The 20,027-nt window shown below is 36.7% G+C and overlaps 1 protein-coding gene across 1 annotated transcript in view; it reads left to right on the forward strand.

Moving 5' to 3' along the window:
• Nucleotides 1–11,518, forward strand: part of Thada (THADA armadillo repeat containing) — a 34,796-nt gene extending 23,278 nt beyond the window's left edge. Inside the window, exons 16-19 of the mRNA XM_090337047.1 lie at nucleotides 1,522–1,645; nucleotides 6,682–6,833; nucleotides 7,626–7,836; nucleotides 11,379–11,518. Coding sequence (XP_090193173.1) covers nucleotides 1,522–1,645; nucleotides 6,682–6,833; nucleotides 7,626–7,836; nucleotides 11,379–11,518 — 627 coding nt within the window. The remainder of the gene's footprint in view (nucleotides 1–1,521; nucleotides 1,646–6,681; nucleotides 6,834–7,625; nucleotides 7,837–11,378) is intronic.
• Nucleotides 11,519–20,027: the final 8,509 nt, after the last annotated feature.

A 20,027-nucleotide genomic window follows, 5' to 3' on the forward strand; every position in this document is an offset into this window, starting at 1 on the left:
GGAACTGAGTGTTGAAGGTCAAATTGAGAATGGTAGCAGGTAACTGTAGTAAGCCAAGCTATTTGGAATTGTCATGGGAGCATGTATGGAGTTACTTCCAAGTATATAGGAAACTGTGGTCCAGACTTGGGATCCTAATGCATAAATGTACTCTTTCTCTCCATTATAGTTACAATCTAATAGAAAAAAAAGAACTATGTCAATAATATACATAAAGTACAATTAGGATGATCCCTAAAGAGTAACTTTGTAATTTCATGGGTATGCTGAGTTCCAGTTTTAAGTAGGATATGTTTAGATTAACTAGGATGTTTTCTGAAACTCAGTGGAATTAGTAAACTCTTAGGAATTGTGGGAGCTTAAAGGATAAACCTCAAGGTTGCATGGCCAGCAGAAAAGTGAATGCATGGATCTTGCATTCCTGACTAATCACTTGGATTCAGGCTACACATATACTGCTCATAGCTGAGCTGTAACAGGATGTTTGAGAGTCACAGCTGTTGTTTGCAATTTTCCTCTATCTTACACCAAAACTACTATTTAAGTAAAGGAAGGAGACCTTATTTTTGACAAAAGTATTTTGAAAAAAAAGAATAAAATTTAAAATTTTCAATCATTTGCATAAACAGGTTGGCAGAGAGGGAGTCTCAGAGAGGCAGGGAGAAGACAATAGAATAATCAGATCTTTGTAGATTATGCATAAACTTTGTACTATTTATTCAGTTTAAAACATTCATACCTTTGTTGCATAAATGCTTCTGGCTTAGAAAAAATTAGTATTCGTTCAGTTTTAGCACAGATCAGGGTCTAACCAGATCTTGTCTTGTTTTTTGTTTTTTGTTTTTTTTTTTAATCAAAATGCCCTGTGTTTTCTGAGCTACAGTAGGAATTGTACTGATTGTTGACTATACAAAGATAGGGTTTGTTAGATTAAATCTAGTCTATGGTCATGACTATTAATTTGTTTTGTGTTTTGTGTTGCTATAATAAAATACATGAGGCTGGATACTTAAAAAGAAAAGAGGTTGGTGGCTGGAAAAGTCCAAATACCACAATCCTGATGTCAGGTAAGGGCAGACAAGTGGGCATAGTGCAGAAAGGACACGTGGGAGAATATGGAAGCAAGAGAGCAAGTCAGAAATGGTCAGCTTTGGCATTATATGGAAACTGATATAGTCCCATGATATCTGACTCAATTCTGAGAAAAGGCATTAGCCCATTCGTGAGGGTGTAGCCTCAATGACCCAGTTGCCTTTCACTAGGCCTGCCTCTCAAAGCTTCTATCACTTCAACCCTGCCATATTGGAGTCCAGGCTTGAAGCATGTGAACGTTTGGAGTACAAACTGTGTATAAATCATAGCTAATATCAACCATAACTGATGTCAAGATGAATAATCAAGAGAATGCAACAGTTGTGTTGGTTACAGAAATCTTTACTGTTGGAATTAAAAATTAGTGAAACATTCTGAAGTGAACTTCACATGAGTTAACTTAATCATTGTATTTTTTTTTTTTTTCAGGCATTCATGTCATCAATTTGTAGCACTCTTTTTGAAGCCCTATTTCCTGGATCTTCCTACCCAACTAGATTTTCAGCTTTAACCATTTTAGGTTCAATAGCTGATGTTTTTCCTGCCTCAGAAGGTAAGTTTTCAGTAATCTTTGGGGAAGGTTTTTCCCCTTTAATAACACATGAAGTTATTGCTTTTACTTGAAGTTTCAGTTTCATTGTCTTTTTTTTTTTCCTTTTTTTTTTTTTTTGCCAGTCCTGGGCCTGAGCTCAGGGTCTGAGCACTGTCTTTAGGCTTTTTTTCTCAAGGACCAGGAAGAAGAGAAGTTGCTTCTCTTATCACAAATCAATATTTGTAAACCACAATGAAAGTTTCATGGATTTTAATTATTATGGGAAGAGTTCCTGCTCTTAACTCCTTTTCTTAAAACATTTTCTTGCTTCTCTTCTTTCAGTTTAAAAGTAAAATCCTAGTTGTCACCCTTATATTGATTATTCTCAGTAAATCCTCCTGGTTACCGGGTGGCTTTCCTTTTATGCCCTCTGCTTTAACCCGGTTTTGGACATTAATAAATTGTAATTTCCAGGCATTCTGGTTTAATGACATTCTTTGTCCCAGAGAGTATACAAAAGGATAAGCCTTTAAATTGCCCTCTTTAAGCTTTTGTTGATTTCTCTACCACACTGTGTATACTTTAATGTGGATTTCTTACTTATGCTTGGTGTTCCTTGACTGGTCAAGCAGGAAACTATTCTCAGCTGCTTGTTAGCAAAGAGTAGCCTTGAAATCAGGGAGTTTTACATTTTTTTTCCCTCTTTGGTACTGTGGATTTTACAGCTTGGGACCTTGGGCTCGCTACCCAGGTACTCTGCCACTTAAGCCACACCCCCCTAGTCCTTTATGGAGTTTTTCAGTTTGTTTTAGAACCTCATGCTAACTTTTTGGGTGCTGATACTGGGGCTGGAACTCAGGGCCTGGGCATTGTCCCTTGACATTTATGCACAAAACTAATACTCTACCACATAACTTAACCTTCAAATTTTTGATAAATTGGAGATAAGAGTCTCATAGACCTTTCTAGCCCAGGTTGACTTTGAACTGTGATCCTTAGATCTCAGCCTCCTGAGCAGATAGGATTACCAGTGTGAGCTGGCCCCATTTGTTTTTGAGATTCTTATTGGCTTTGTCTAGTCTAGTCTGGAATGGAATCACTATCCTCCTACTTCTGCCACTAAAGTAGCTGGTATTATAGACATGTTCCACCATGTAGGGCCCTAATTGTATTTTAATTAGTTAAATTTAAATTGTTAGACCAAACATAACTTTTTTAACAAGAGGGAAAGGGTTGCTATCAATACATGCTTATTTCATTTAAGAAAAATAATTGTTTTTAAATTTATTTTGAAAAAATTCAAGACAATAGAGTTTCAGAAATGAAATGAACTCCCATGATTCTCGACTTAGATTGATAAATTACTATTTTGCCACATTTACTTTATCTCTTATTAATTTTATAACTATTGTACAATGATCTATTCAGTAAATTTAATGTTAATACTAAGTTCTGTTTTAAAACATGCAATCTATTCAAATTTTTCCAATTGTCCCAGCCAATTGTCTATTATAGTACAAATAATTTTTTGCAGTCTGGGAATCAAGCCAGTGCAATCACATTGCTTTTTTTTTTTCGTTATCTGTTTTTTAATTATAATTAATAGAAGGGTTACAGTTATATTTGCCAGATAGAAGGCACATTACTTCACAATTGTTTACTTATCTTTATTAGATGTTTTTTAGCTTTGATTCTACTAAACTCAAAATGTTAAAATAGACTTGAATTAAGACACCAGATTTGATTCACTGATACAAGCCAGACTTTCAAAACTAATCAACATATCCAATCAAATTTTGATTACTAATAACTTTAGAAACAAGAATAATGGTAAAGACTTATTAATATTGAACTGGGAGAGAATAAATTTTGTGTATGTATGTATGTATGTATGTATGTATTTATTTATTTATTTATTTTTTCAGTTGTGGGGCTTGAACTCCAGGTTTGGGTTCTATTCCTGAGCTCTTCAGCTCAAAGCTATCATTCTGCCACTTGAGCCACAGCACCACTAATGGTTTTCTGGCAGTTAAGAGTGTCACTTTGAATCTTGATCCTCAGATCTCAGCCCTCCTGATTAGCTATGATTACAGGTGTGAGCCACCAGTGCCCAGCTAAATTTTGTCTTTTTTAAGCCACTCAACTTGTGCTAACTTATTACACCACTTGCAAAAAAAAAAAAAAAAAAGAATACTTAATGCATCAAGGTATATATAAAAAAAAACAGTAGACTAAATTAGACTAATGTTTTTCAGTCAGAAATGCTTACTATACTTAAATATACTTTAAGCATGTACTTAATATTTAAGCATGTACTTTAAGTATGTTTAAATATATACTTAAATATACTTAAAGCAATATGTGATTGCACTGGCTTGATGCCTAGATTGCAAAAATTATTTGTACTATAATAGACAATTTGCTGAGACAACTGGAAAAATTTGAATAGATTGCATGTTTTAAAATAGAACTTAATAGTAACATTAAATTACCTGAATAGATCATTGTACAATAGTTATAAAATTAATAAATGATAAAGTAAATATGGCAAAATAGTAACTTATCAATCTCATTCACTAAGTTTTTTGGGCTGTGATTGATGTCCTATTAATTATAGTAATTAAACAAGTAGGAGGTAATGCAAATGTAGTAGTAAGCTATACTATACCAATTGTTTTTAAAGCAGGCTGATGAACGCAATTGTATAATATAGTATGGAAATTGTAAATTCATTCTTCATATCATTTTATAGAAGGATTGTGATTTGGGCCAGGAGTGTGAACTAGTGGTAAAATGCATGAAACCCTGGGTTCAGTTCCTAGGTACCAGCTGAAAATGGTGGTGTTGCTCAAGTGGTAGAATGCTAGCATTGAGAAAGCTCAAGCCCCAGGACTGGCAAAAAATAAATAAATAAAATAAATAAATAAAAGGCTATGATTTAGTCCTCCGCACAGTAGTTCTTGTATTGAGGATATGGTTCTACAGTAGAGTGCTTGCCTAGCCTGGGCAAAGGCCTGGTTCAAATCCTTCACATCTTAAAAACATAAAAGTTGTCTGTTTTTCTCAAGGATAAGAACAACAAAAATAAGCTATATGTATCTTTCTTGTGTAGAATTAGATGTCAAAATACTCAAGGTTGAAAGTTGATTCCACAATTAGATTAAAAGAGTTTGTTTACAGTATGTAAAACAAAGGGCTTCTTCTTTTGGAGTTTACATTTTAGTTCAGGGATACAGACAGTAGAGATAAATACTTCACAAAAACAGGTTTTTTTTCGAAGATATCCAAGTCTTTGGAAAGATGGAGTGTGCTGTTTTGAAGAATACTTCAGATTTGAACAAAAGCTTCAAAAAAACTTGGGGCTTGAACTCTGGGCCTGGGCACTGTCTCTGAGCTCTTTAGCTCAAGGCTAGCACTCTACCACTTGAGCCACAGCACCACTTTCTGATTTTCTGGAGGGTAGTTAGAGATGGGAATCTCATGAATTTTGTGCCTGGGGTGACTTTGAACTGTGATCCTCAGATCTCAGCTTCCTGAGTACCTAGGATTACAGGCATGAACCACTGGCTACAAAAAACTTTGAGATGAATAAAAATAGTAAATCACAGAATGCAGAAACTTTAAGGAATGCAGCAAAAGCTGTCCTCAGGAACATTTATAGATGTAGATTCCTCTATTAAAAGTAAAACTGGGACTGGGAGCGTGGCCTACTTGTGTAGTGCTTGCCTAGCATGCACAAAAAGCCTAGGTTCAATTCCTCGGTACCACATATACAGAAAAAGCCGGAAGTGGTGCTGTGATTCAAGTGGTATAACGCTAGCCATGAGAAAGCCCAAGGAAAACAAAAATCTACTGTGCACTGTGGCCAAATTGAAATTATCCCAGGAATACACAAAAAATAACATATACCCATACTCATGTCAGATCTTTCTAAGATATGCTAAGATTTTAGATTTTAGATCAGAAAGTTTTTAAGAAGGAAAGAGAAATATATGTCTATATGTAATTGCTTTTATTTTTAAAAACTTAGGAATGTTAAGTAATACCTTTTGAAAGAGAATAAAATGGTCTTAAGTTCTAAGAAGTATCTATTTGTTACTTGGAAAATGATTTTTTTACATTGTCATATGAAGGAACACCTTAGTGGGAAAGCTATTTTAAGCCTTTGTGGGTAACATATGAAAAGTAGGAGCCAGGTCGTGATCCCATGGTAGAAAGTTTGTTTAGCTGTACAAGGCCTGCTTCAAACCCCACACCAGGAAAAAAAAAAGCATAAAGTTAAGTCTAATTGTGGTTAAAGTATAAAGAATGTATATTTTTTTATAGATGTGGCCAGATAACGTAAGGCTATTCCTTTAATTTACTTTGTGTATTCGTGTGTGTTTGTGCGTGCGCGCGTCCGTGTGTGTGTGTGTGTGTGTGTGTGTGTGTGTGTGCGCGCGCGCTTCTCCATCCCCGTGTCCCCATCTGTGTGTATCCATGTCCGTCCGTCCGTCCGTCCGTCCATCCGTCCATCCATCCATCTGTCCATCCCTGTGTCCTGAGGTTTGAGGTTTGAACTCAGGGTCTATGCAATGTTACTGAGCTTCTTTTGCTCAAAGCTAGCATTCTAGCACTCTACCACATGAGCCAGTGCTCCATGTCCAGTTTTTTGTTTTTTTGGTTTTTGTTTTTTTTTTTTTGCCAGTCTTGGGCTTGAGCTCAGGGCCTGAGCACTGTCCTTGGACTTTCTCAAGGCTAGAGCTCTACCACTTGAGCCTCAGCACCACTTCCGGCTTTTTCCTATGTATGTGGTACCGAGGAATCGAACCTGGGTCTTCGTGCATGCTAGGCAAGCACTTTAACCACTAGGCCAAACTCCCGGCCCCTATGTCCAGTTTTTTAATTTTTTAAAAGAATTTTTTAGTAGTTTATTGGAGATTAGAGTCTCACAGATTTTCCTGCTTGGACTGGCTTTGAGCCATGATTCTCAGATCTCAGTCTTCTGATTAGGATTATAGGCATGATCCCCTTGTGCCCACCTCTTTTACTTCACTTTAAAATTTTTTTTTTTTAAGATCACATGCAAACTGTTTATCAGCTGAGTCATGATATTGATGTTGGCCGTTTCCAGACACTAATGGAATGTTTTACTAGTACTTTTGAAGAAGTGAAAACTTCAGCTTTTGATCTTCTGATGAAGTTATCAGTAAGGGCTGTACAATTTCAGGTATTTGGGCTTTTAAAAATATAAATATAAATCTGATACATGAGGAAAAGCTTTCTTTTTGCATATATTAGGATTTTATGGATTCTTGATGCCTGCCACTTAATGCCTTTTATTTTCAACTACTAATGTGTGCATCTTTGCAGGGTAGTTGGAAAGGAGAAAATATAAAAGCCTGAATCATTTAGCCTTGTTTTTGTTTCTTATTACTTTGATAAAAAGAGGGGTTGAGTAGGAAGCATCAAGTAACTCCAGGCCTTCCACTTTTGTTCTGCTTTCTTTGCTCACCGCTGGTGCTGTACCACTTGAGACATGCCTTTAGTTTGGCATTTTGCTGGTTATTTGGAGATGAAGTCTTGTCTACCTGGGCTAGCTTAGAGCCATGAATTTCAAATCTCAGCCTCTTGAATAGCTAGATCATGGATGTGAACCACTATTGCCTGGATTGGATACTGAATTTCTGAGACTGATCTTACCATTTTGTTTTCCATAAATAGTCTTACTGGGTATATTCTTCCCAGTTGTTTGGGAAGGGGTAAAGAAGAAGAAGCTAGAATCATTAACAGGCACATACAAAATACAACAACAACAAAAACCTACCTTGATTAATGTTAAATATTCCCAATTGAAATTATTCTCAAGGCCTTCCTTTCTGAACTTGTTAAATCATTTATTATAAAAAACTAAATTCAGAAGAAAAGGAGTTATAGCTGAAGACTATGAGTTCAAGTGTTTACTATTCCTTTAAACTGCAAAAAACTTCTCATGGTGGTAACACACTATATTATATTCTAGGATTCTGAGAAACTGCAAAGCTTGTTTCAGGCAGCACTGGAGCTCAGCACAAGCACGAAGCCGTATGACTGTGTAACAGCTTCCTACCTGCTGAATTTCTTAATCTGGCAAGATGCTCTGCCAGCAACCCTGTTTGCCTCTTTAACTCAGCAGGTCACATGTAAAGCTGGAGATAAATCTGATGTTATGATGGAAAGGAACACATTGCTGGGTTTGTATCACGGAAATGGCCTTTTATTGGTATTTATCAAAAGCAAAATCATATTCTCTCACTATTCATTTGACTAAAATATTCTTTAGTCCAACCCTGTGGTTATTTATTCATTAGACTACAAGCATATAAGAGTACCCTATGTTTATTTTATGCAAATAAACAGTTTACTCAACAATAGCACTTGTTTCTAAACAGATGATTTTTATTAAATAAGTAGGTATGTAATGTGTTTTACTTTCAGGTACTCTCTCCCTCCTGAGCCATGGCTTCAACCATTTTTGTCATAGTTATTTTTAAGATAGAGTCTTGGGTGTATGTTAGAGAACACTGTACTGTGATCCACCTATTCATGCTTTCCATTAGCTAAGATGACAGCTGTTGACTAAGATGGGAATCTTGCATTTATATTCAGGCTGACCTCAAACTATAATTCTTCCAATCTCTGCCTTCTGAATAACTAGGATTATAGGCCTAATAACACACTTTTAGAAAGAGAACAACCTCTTTTTTTTTTTTTTTTTGGCCAGTCAAGGTCTGCGCACTGTCCTTGGGCTTTCTCAAGGCTAGCGTTCTACCACTGGAGCCACAGCACCATTTCCAGCCTTTTTCTATATATGTGGTACCAAGGAATCAAACCTGGGCCTTTGTGCATGCTAGGCAAGCACTCTTACCACTAGGCCAAACTCCAGGCCCCACAACTTCTTTCTCTAATGTAGTAATGTAGAAACATTACGTTGCCTATAGTAAAATTCATTTCTATACAGATTTTTTTGTTGTTGTTCATTGGGATTTATACTCTCATTGGCTGTTATATTCCTCCCTTTTACTCTTTCCATAAATAAGATTGTTCCAGTGCTCCCCCGCATTGGTCTGAGATGGTTTAGAGTAGGTGATTTTCTATATTTTTAATGGAGATTTATGTGTGTAATTTTATGCTCGTGATCTTCATTTTGATGTATAGATTTTTCCCCCTATGTCTTTACTGAGCCTTGAACTCAGGGCCTTGTGCTTCTGCTCAGCTTTTTCATTCACAACTAGAGCTCTACCATTCTTCTATTTCCTTCATTTTGGAATTGTAGTAGGAATAAAGACAAATCTGAATTGAAAATAAAAGTAAGCCAGATGTAAAAAGGAAATCGAAGATGATTGTTTGGAAATGGCCATTACAAAGAGAAGCAGTAGTAGGAGAAAAGCAGAAGGACATAGGTAGCTCTCGTGGGAACGTGGCCATGAGTCAGTTCTGAATCAGGGATGCAGATATGACTGTATGGTATAGGATGATTCTGCCTCTTTGTTGCTCCTGAGATTGTTTAAAGGAAGACCCTTGAAGATGATTAGGAATAGAGTAAGCTGAGGAATGTAGCAGAATTTGTGCTCCACTGAACTACTTTCAACTCAAGATGTTTATAATTTTATTAAATACTTCAATCATATAAAAATATATCAAACTGCATGCTGGTGTCTCATGCCCGTAATCCTAGCTACTCAGGAGGCTGAAATCTAAGGATCAATGTTTGAAGACAAATCTGAGCAGGCAACCAGCAAAAAGCTTGAAGTGGAGCTGTGAAGGCTTCTTTGGTAGAGCATCATCCTTGAGTGAAAAAGCTAAGGGACAATGGTGTCTAGGCCCTGAGTTCAAATAGACTCTTATGTCTGCATCCTTTTATAGTTCTGGCATATATGTTATTTAGTGTTACATGATTTTGAATTTTATCTAACTAGTATTTAATTGGCATTACATTAATTAGTAATCTAGTGTCCTGTTGATAATTTTCTTTAGATAAATGATGGCAATGTGAATATTCTTAGAGAACCCTTCTATCATACAGGCTTCAGAATTTATGGTCAATAAAATAGTAGAATAAGCCGGGTGCGGTGGCTTACACCTGTAATCCTAGCTACTCAGGAGGCTGAGATCTGAGGATCATGGTTCAAAGCCAGCCTGGACACTAAAGCCTGAGACTCATCCCCAATTAACCACTAGAAAACTGGAAGTGATGCTATGGCTCAAGGGGTGGGGCAGTAGCCTTGAGCTGAAGAGCTCAAGGACAGCACCCAAACCTTGAGTCCAAGCCCCACAACCGACAAAAAGTAGAATAACCTAGTCAAAAGCATGTGTGTCTTCAGTCTGAGATGTGGTACCATCATTTTATACTTTCCCCAGCAAATTAAGAGTTGAGGAGATGCTAATGGTGATGTCCTTTATTCAGTTTTCAATGGGATTGTTTCTATTATAAGTTATAAAGGAGTGATGATGTGGTTCAAGTAGTAGAGTGCCTACACAGCAAGTCAAGGCTTTAATTTCAATCCCAATTGGAAACAAAAAAATCCCCCCAAATACAAAGAATTTTGAACAAAACTGTTTCAAAAAATGACTTACAAATGAAGCATATGAAGAATTGCTCAGCGTCATTCATTTGGAGAAATGGTAAAGGAAGGAAATCCTTCATGCCCAGGAATATGCAATAATAATAATACTTCTTAAAAAGTTGAATTTCAGCTGGGAGTTTGGCCTAGTGGTAAAGTGCTTTCCTAGCATGCACGAATACCCAGGTCTGATTCCTTGGTACCACATACATAGGAAAAGCTGGAAGTGGTGGTGTGGCTCAAGTGGTAGAACATGCTAGACTTGAGAAAAACCTAAGGACAGTGCTCAGGCCTTGAGTTCATGCCTCAGGACTGGCAAAAAAAAAAAAAAAAAAAAGAATTTCATATTTTGATAGAGATGTGCAGAATTGGAACCTTCATATACTGCTGGAGATGGGGTTGCAGACATGCACTTCGTAACAGGCATATACCCAAACAGCAAAATAGTGGATACATACTGCTTTTCTATCAGCTGATTAATGGATAAAGAAAATGTGGCATGTCCATACAATGGACTGTTATTATTCAACCATGAGGGAAAAAACATGACATCCTAATGAGTGCTGCGTAGATGAACTCTGAAAACATTGTGCTATGCTAAGTGATGGAAGCCAGTCACAAAAGATCATGTGTGCTACAATTCCATTTATATAGTATATCCAGAATAGATAAATATAAGTAATAGAGACAATAGATTAGTAGTACCCTAGAGATGCAGAGGTAGCGACTACTAATGACAAAGGTATTGTCCTAGAACTGTAGTGATTTCTCTACATATTTTTTATTATGCCAAAACTGGTGACTTGAATGCTTTAAATATATGGATTGTATGATCTGTGAATTATATCTCAATAAAGCTGTTTCTAAAAGTCCATGTAGCTGGAGCCACACAGGCTTGAGGTCTGAGATCCACCTAGAGGGTGTCTAGGAGGAATGGATGTCTAGGAGGAATGATGTTGTAGATCCAAGCAGTTAAGGGAAAACATTCTGCTATTTGGTATTTATAGCTAGTCATAGATAAAATATTGGGTAACCTGAAAAAAAATGTTTTGAATTCAAAATCTTTAGCATAAAGTTCAATTGAATTCTCTCTTATGGGAATTGGTCTGTTTTCCAATTTATAAATGTGTTTTAAAATTGGCATTATTTCAATTTCTGTTTGCCTTTTCTAGTTATCAAATGCTTGATGGAAAATCTGGAGGAAGAAGTATGTCAGGCCGAGAATTGTCTGCTTCAGGCAGCAGCACTGTCACCGATGTATGGCCGTGTCCATTGTGTTACAGGAGCTTTGCAGAGGTTACCGCTGAAGTAAGAACATCTGCAGCTGTCTCTTATTTCGTAACTAAACTCATGTCTGGCTTTAACCACAATGCAAAGGTGTTCTTGAAACACAATGTTAGCTTTTGCCTTAAAGATACTGAAAACTTGATTTTTAATTCTACCTATCTAGAAGTGTTTTTGTCTCAGATAGTTCATGTATTCCACTATTGAAGCAGATTCTTTCAACTTCTATTACTTGTTAACCGCCTGTTTTGAGATGTCAGTTTTGGTCTGAGTGTCCCTGATGTCCTTCCTGGTTGCAGCAGCCTGAGATTAGTGAGTGAATGGAGACCAGTGGTGGAGAAGCTCTTGCTGTTGTCCTATAGGCTTTCCGCTGCAGTATCACCAGTCATTCAGAGCTCCTCCCCCGAGGGCCTCATTCCCATGGACACTGATTCAGGTCAGCAGTGCTATGCTTTGATTATTCTTTCTCTCTTAACCATTTCTTTGTATATCTTATAAAAAATGTGAGGGGCTGGGATGTAGCTCAGTGGAAAAGCGCTTGCCTAGGAAGTGCAACGTCCTGGGTTCGATCCCCAGTGCCAAAAAAGAAAAGACAAAAAAAAAATACAGTTAAAAAAAATTAATGTGAGGATTACTTTTTATAGTATTTTTGCCTGTTTATTAATGTTAACTCCTAAAATTTCCCCTCTCCATTTATATCCCCTAACCAGGTGGTTCTCACAATAAAAATGAGTTTTAGGGACAGAAGCCTCGCCTAGTGGTAGAAGCTTGCCTAGCATGCATGAAGACACAGGTTCAATTCCTCAGCACCACATATTAGAAAAAGCCAGAAACGATGCTGTGGTTCAAGTATTAGAGCACTAGCCTTGAGCAGAAAGTGTGAGAGTGCCCAGGCCCTGAGTTCAAGCCGTAGGACAGGAAAAAAATGGATTTTATAGTATGGTTACTTTGGAACATAGCTTGCCAGGTGGTTGCTGAGCCTGGGAAAGCAAGCAGTATAAATCAGTGACTTGATAAGTGATGGTCAGAGAAGCTAACTTGCTAGGTATCTGCAGTGAGTAAAGACCATTTGATGAAAGGAAAGGGCAATGAAATCAATGAAAGTCTGTGAGACTCTTTTCTCCAAGTAGCCAAACAGCCTGGAAGTTTGTTTTTATGGTATCCTGGCGGCCTACCAAGTACGTGGCCATGAGTTCAAATCTAGTACCATCCCTCACCCACGTCCCCCCAAAACAGCTAGTCATGAACACCATATATGAATAATTTTCATATTCTTTTACCCTGTATGTCCCTACCCATATTGCTGATCATCAGTTGTTGAAAATCATAAGATTTTTGAGGGTAGGCATTCTTAGGGAAAATCTACATGTAATGTGGAACTGGAGTTTCATGTTTTCTCATATTTCTTCCTCAGAATCAGGAAGCCGTTTGCAGGTGATTCTCAATGAGATTCAGCCTCGAGACACCAATGATTTCTTCAATCAAACCAAAATATTGAGCGAATGTGATAGTTTTGATTTGGAGGACTTGAAAGCTACTATATCAAATATTGAAAGCTCTGCAGAAATCAAAGGTAGTATATATGCAATTAATATTGGTATTATAATCAGTATATTTTTATAATACTGGGGATCAACCCCAGCCTGGATTATACTAAGCAAGTGTTATACTACTCCATATGTTTAAGTACTAAACAGTAAAACACACAGAAATGTCTATTTTTTAATATAATAAATAAGAGGATGCAGTTCTTTGCAGAATACTTCTATGGAGGTTTTTTTATTTCTTGCCAGTTCTGGGGCGTGACCTAGAGCCTAGGCACTGTCCTTGGACTTTGCTCAAGGCTAGCGCTCTGCCACTTGAGCCACGGCATCACTTTTGGCTTTTTCCATGTACGTGGTACCAAGGAATTGAACCCGTGTCTCTGTGCATGCTAGGCAAGCACTCTGCCAGTAGGCCAGTCTCCCACCCCATATCTTATTTTTTTAATGGTTTGCTTTTAGGAATGAGAAAATGATGTTGCCTGGTGCTGCAATAAAAAACTTTTGAGTACGAAATCCCACTTTGTCCCCATGATATTAGAGCAGTCTTGTATGATAAATCTGAGTCTGGTCAGCATTCACCCTAAAGTATAGTTATTTGCTCTTGGAGTTCTTAAAGTTAAACAGTCTTCTTTTTTGGTTGGTTATAGGGCTTGAACTCAGCATTTGAGCACTGTCCCTGAGTTCTATTTTTTTTTTTTTTTTTTTTTTGCCAGACCTGGGCTTGGGCTTGGGGCCTGAGCACTGTCCTTGGGTTTTCTCAAGGCTAGAGCTCTACCACTTGAGTCACAGCACATTTCTGGCTTTTTTTCTGTGTATGTGGTACCCAGGAATTGAACCTGGGACTTGGTGCATGCTAGGCAAGCACTCTACCACTAGGCCAAACTCCCAGCTTGTCCCTGAGTTCTTTGCTCAAGGCTGTGTTCTACCACTTTGAGCCATAGCTCTACTTCTGGTTTTCTTGTGATTAATTGGAGATCAATGGACTTTCCTGCTGGAGCTGGCATCAAACCACGATCCTCAAATCTTGGCCTCTTGAGTAGTTAGGATTACAGTTGTGAATTACTAGTTCCTAGCTGGGTCAAGCAGGCTATTAGAGACAACTTGGTTGCTTGGTAAAATATGATGTGCTTTCAAAATTTGAGTCCTTACATCATTAATTTATGGAATTTTCTGTAATGCTATAAAAAGTCATCAAAAGTAATAATTTCTCAGTGATTTTATGTTCCATAGTCTCCACTAGATGGAGATATTGTCTTGCTAAAACTTTTCTTTGCATTTATATTTTTAAATTACAAAATTAAAATGTTTATTACATTTTGACTATGAAAATGTGCTTATTGTAATATTTTCAAACACTATAGAGATAAATATAAACTTAAAAAGCAGATAAGAATTGTGTACCATTTCTTCTTTGGTCTTATATCTTTCCTTTTTAGTATATATCCTTTTATACCTACAGTATACACATGTATAATTTTTCCTTTCCATTTAGTGATCTGTAAAAAAACTTGGGATTACAGTATAACTAATATTTTGTTCATGTGCTTTTTTATTTATATATTTATTTTTTGGTGGCACTAGGATTGAACTGAGGGTCAGATGCTTACTGGACAGACACTCTAGCACTTGATGCGTGTATCTTCAGCCTTCTTTTTTCCTTGATGATTTTTTTTTTATTGTCATAGATGGGATGCACAGAGGGGTTACAGTTACATAAGTCAGGTAAAGAGTACTTTTGGGGGGCAATATTACCCCTCTCTTGCTGTCTTTTAGGTTTTCCCACCTGTGCCCATCCATAGGTTGTACAGTTTTCAACATAGTGTGTAATGAATACCACTGTTGCCTTGATGGTTTTTGTTGTAGGGATTTTACTTTATGCTGGTCTGGATTGCTTTATGCTGGTCTGGATTGCCATTCGTACTTCCTTGGTTGTTCCCTGGATCATTGGAGGCTTAACCCAGCCATTGATTGTGATGGTGTCTCTGGAACTCTAATGCTTGGGTTGATCTTGAATCTTAATTTGAACTCTGCCTCCTAAGTGGCTGAGATTATAGGCTTGAGCCACTATGCTTCACTTAACTTGCCTTTTAAATTTTAGTAGTTTGAGATTTTTTTTAAATGTCACTACTAGCATATTCCTAAAACTAAAATAAGAAAGTATATAAGAAAATTATATCTTATAGGTCAGGTGATTTACATATATTTTGAAAGATAATTTTTGTTTTCCTTAAATTTTACAAGTTCTTTTCTAGCTGAGCTTGGTGGGGCATGTCTGTAATCACAGCACTTAAGCTCTGGCAGAAAGGTAGAGAATTTGAGACCAGTTTGGGCTACAGCAAGACCGCTCTTAAAAAAAAAGTTTATTCTACTTGTTAGGATAAACCTTCATGAAAATAAAGAAGTACATTTATTATAGTTGGCCATTAATACTTTATGGGTGAGAGAGAATCAGGCAGGGATAGTTTGTTTCATTAATTGCCAAAGGTTAGATTTAATTTTGAAGCAGCATTATATTTTTAGTTTAAAGTTTATTTTTAAAATAACAAATTTTGGTGGGGTGCCAGTGACTCATCCCTGTAATCCTAGCAAGAAGCTGAGATCTGAGGATCGAAGTTCAAACCCAGCCATGGCAGGAAAGTCTTGACTCTGTGACTCTGTGATTCAAGTGGTAGAGCACTAGCCTTGAGCAAAAGTAATCCCCAAGCCCAGAGTTCAAGCCCCAGATCCAGCAAAAAACAAACAAAACAAAACAAAAAAAACCCTTAAAAAAGAAACAAGATTTTTTTTTGTAAGTTTTTGTAAAACAGTGGGATTCTTCATAGCACATATACAAATGTTTTCTCTGAAATAAAACATGACAAATTGGTTGGTTGAAACACTTTTGTCAGGGAAATTATAAATAAGCTTATCAAAAGAACCTGGGATGTAATTGTCTAGTTTTGCAATTTTTTTTTTAAGGTAAAGAAGATAAAACATGTGATGTAACTGCTCAGATGGTGCTGGTATGTTGTTGGAGAAGTATGAAGGAAGTGGCTTTACTTCTAGGCACACTGTGCCAACTCCTACCCATGCAATCTATGCCAGAATCTTCTGATGGGTTGTTAACTGTGGAGCAGGTAAGGTAGATTTTATTCTATCAGCTGTCATTTTTGCTCAAGGCATAAATCATAAGCTTTTGTTTATACCCTGACTTAAAAGATTTTGAGCTTTTCATGGAATAAAATTTTGAATATCTCACTTGGAGAATGTACATGTTAATTTTAGCATATTAATCTCTATAAAATGTTTTAAATTATGACATTTTTACAAATGTTTTATAAAAATAGCTAGATTTTACCTCACTTTTGACTGCAACTTTATTTTAATTTTAATATTTTGCCATACATACACACACACACATATATATATATATAAATTTAATTTCCAGCTGAATTTATTTAGCAAAACTCTACAAATTTCTCAAATTTCACAAAGGAATAAAAAGTAACATGGGTTGATTATGGAGCTCATGTTGCCTTACTTGGATAATAAAGTTGTAGTCACTTTGGTGTTTTTGGCTCACTTTTATTTTAAGACCACAAAGTTAGTTTACCATCTGGGACTGTTCAAGGGACCTGAGTGCAATGTTTACAAGAAATTAGCTTACCACAAGCATTTCATTTGGAAATATTTTAGATTTATTAGATTTCTGTTTTTAATTGATTCCCTCTTCCTTTTCATATGGTTTCAACAAATCCATTTCCCACAGTTTTCCAGCAAAGATGTATAACATGTACTTTCATTTTTAATCTTTTTCAAATAAAGATAATTTTTTCCATAGGGCATTACAACATTCAAAAACAAAACAAACATTGTAGTATGCTAATGTTGATTATTTCTATAATAAGCACGTGATCTGTTTCATGGAAAAATGCTAATATTTTTATTCTCATACTCTGTGACTCATATGCTTACATCTGGTTAGCAGCTGGCCTTGTGATGTTGCAAGGCTTCAGAGAGGAGAAAGGCAGTGGCTAATTGTACATTGTGGGCATCCTTGTATCCCTCATTCTCTTCCAAATCAAATAGGCACTAGTTAATATCCTGCAGTTTTTTTAGAGTCATTGCTGGGGACTGTTGTAACTCCAGTGCCAACTTCTTTGCTTAGGAGTTACTTCACTAATGTTCATTATTTTGTGAAGTAAACATGTGTCAAAAATCCCTTGACTTGTCAGTTTTGCTTTCCAAGGACAATTTAAAAACTCTAGCTTTTTGGGTTTGTTTGGTAGTGTTAAAAACAAATTAAGGGAAACATTTCGCTTTTACTGTGAGTGAGAAAGACTTAAAAGCATCCAATGGAAATTATTTTGCTTTGCCATATTTATCAAAGTTTATGGCTTAATGAATTTAATTTATATGGAATAACTATGATAAAATTGAGAGGATAAAAAAGATATTTGTGTAATTTTCATTCTGATGAGCTCCAGTGGACTGTTTATGTGGTCGTAGCCCTCCACATGAAGATGTGAGAAGACATTATGGCTGAATCAGAAGTATGTGTGATGACTTTGCTGTCTATGGGGAAACTTTTTTCTGTGTGTGTGTGTGTGTGTGTGTGCGCACGCGTGTGCTCACGTGTGTATGCACTCATGTGCATGCACCTATTCTGAGGTTTGAATTCAGGGCCTTTTGGGGTAGATAATTGGAGATAAAATCTTATAGACTGTCCTGCTTGGCTGGCTTGGAACCATAATCACTAGATCTCAACATCCTGAGTACCTAGGCTTTGAGGCATGAGCCACCAGAGCCTGGCTGCAAATTTATTCTTGATTTGATGACTAAAGAAATGACTCAGTTCAGGAACATTTAGTCCATGAAAATCCCAAGTCAACCAGAAATCAGATATAATTTACATTACTGTAGGAATTCTACTTTCAAATATACAGTTTTGCTCCTTTAAATTCAGGGGGAATGAGGCTCAGTCAGGAAAACACTTGGAGAAAATGAGGGTGGGGTGACACTGTTCAAAGAGAAATCCACCCCTGTGTAGTTAGGTTCATATTAATTTAAATGATAGAAGAATGTAAATTATAGTGGAATTGCTGGGCCATACCTAAGGTACATTCTTTCTTTCAAAGACATGTTTTCCTGACACATTCCCCTGATATAACTAGACTTGTTCCATTTTAAGAGCCAGTTCCCTGGATGAATGTGGCTACACTGTAGCAGCTAATGACTTGTAAGTAGAATTCTACCTTTGCTATAGCAGGAAACAGAAACTTGGGTTGTGTATTTCCTGTAATAAGTGATCTTCTGGCCTTTTGTTAAAGAGTTGGCCACTGCAACATCACATATATGAGTATAGTTCATACCAGACTGACAAGAAGTAATATTACTGTTTGGAAATTTTTATTATATAGCAAGAAGAACTAGTTGAGCTTTTCAATGCTGTTAGCATTGTAAGGATCACAGAGATGATGTTCTTCAGTTCTCTCACAAAAAAGAAAAGCATGACCCTGAGTATTACCTGGTTCACCCAAGATTACAAAGCTGGTTGTGGCAGCTTTGGCTTGTGGTAGAACTTAATTCTCTCCTTTCCAGTCTGTGTTTACATGACACAGTGCTACCTTTGTTCTGATCTGCTTATTTAAATTTTCTTTAAGTTGAATGTTCCCTATTTCTAATACTAAGCTTACTTACCTTTGTAAACCACAGGACAGTTAGATAACTCACTACTGAACTTTCAGCAAAGGATCCTTTCCTTACATCACTTCTTGTGATTCAGTGGGCTCTCACTGGCTTCTCCAAGGGGAAAATGTGTTCATCTAGTAGCATGTCTGACTTTCCTTCTGCACTGCAATCATATAATGAAAGGTTCTTTCATAATGTCCCTGTACAAGAGAGAGATTAAACCTGCTTTGAGGGATGAAAGTTGAGACCCTTCAAGATTGAACAGTGCATAACCTTATCACATAGCTTCCTGGCTAGTTGGTGTGTGTCTGGATTTCTAGCTTGATATTTTGCTGATAGACTTTTGCTTGATGCATTTTGTTTGTCCTCTTCCCATGGGATATATGATACCCAGTGCCTACTAAAAAGAACTTCTGTGTGGCGTTTCAACTTGCATTTATATATTTCCCCTAATATTTTCTGAAAAGAAGCTTCTGAGTAAATAATTTCACATACCTAGCCCTTCTCATTTATTATAGACACAGAATAAAATAATTGCCAACTAATAAAGAAGGAAAAAAAACCCTATTTTAGATTTCCCATGTAATTTGTAAGATATACAAATCTGGGTTAATACACTCCTGTGTCTTTCATTGAGTAGATTTTCTATAATGCTTTACTAATGGAATATGTATTTATCAGCACTCATAAGTCTTAAGGAAATTGTCTTCTGTATTTTACTTGGTCAGAGTGTGTGCTTTGTCTATTCATATGAATAGACCCAGCAAAGTGTCCTGCAAGTACCAAATACTTAATAACTGCTTATACTAGTCTCATAGATTCTTTGCATGTTATTTATTCCTTTTTGTTTTGGTCATCTCAAGTACATATATCCTGTTCAAGGTCTGTATATAAATGTTTTCTAATTCTTATACAGAAGAATCTTTCATTTCTTGGACCTATTATATTTTCAGGGGTACCACCCACCATACTAATTTTTCTCCGCCAGGCTGAACTGAAAGCTTTCAGAGGACAAGATGTGTGTGTGTGTGCACACACGTGCGTGTGCCTACATACATGTGTATGTGTGCTAGTCTTGGGGCTTGACTTCAGGGTTGTGTGCTGTTGCTGAGCTTTTTTTGCTTAAGGCTATGCTCTACCACTTGAACCACAAATTTACCTCCAGATTTTTTGGTGGTTAATAGAAATAGCCTCTTAGGTGTTCTTGTTTATATTGGCTTCAAACTGTCATCCTCAGATTTCAGCCTCCTGAGTAGCTAAGTTTATACATATGAGCCACCAGTACCTGGCAGACAACTTGTTTTCATTTGTTCCAGATGTACA

The sequence above is a fragment of the Megascapheus bottae genome, chromosome 7 (assembly GCF_031878675.1).
Source record: "Megascapheus bottae isolate mThoBot1 chromosome 7, mThoBot2.hap1, whole genome shotgun sequence".
Taxonomy (NCBI): Eukaryota; Metazoa; Chordata; class Mammalia; order Rodentia; family Geomyidae; genus Megascapheus; species Megascapheus bottae.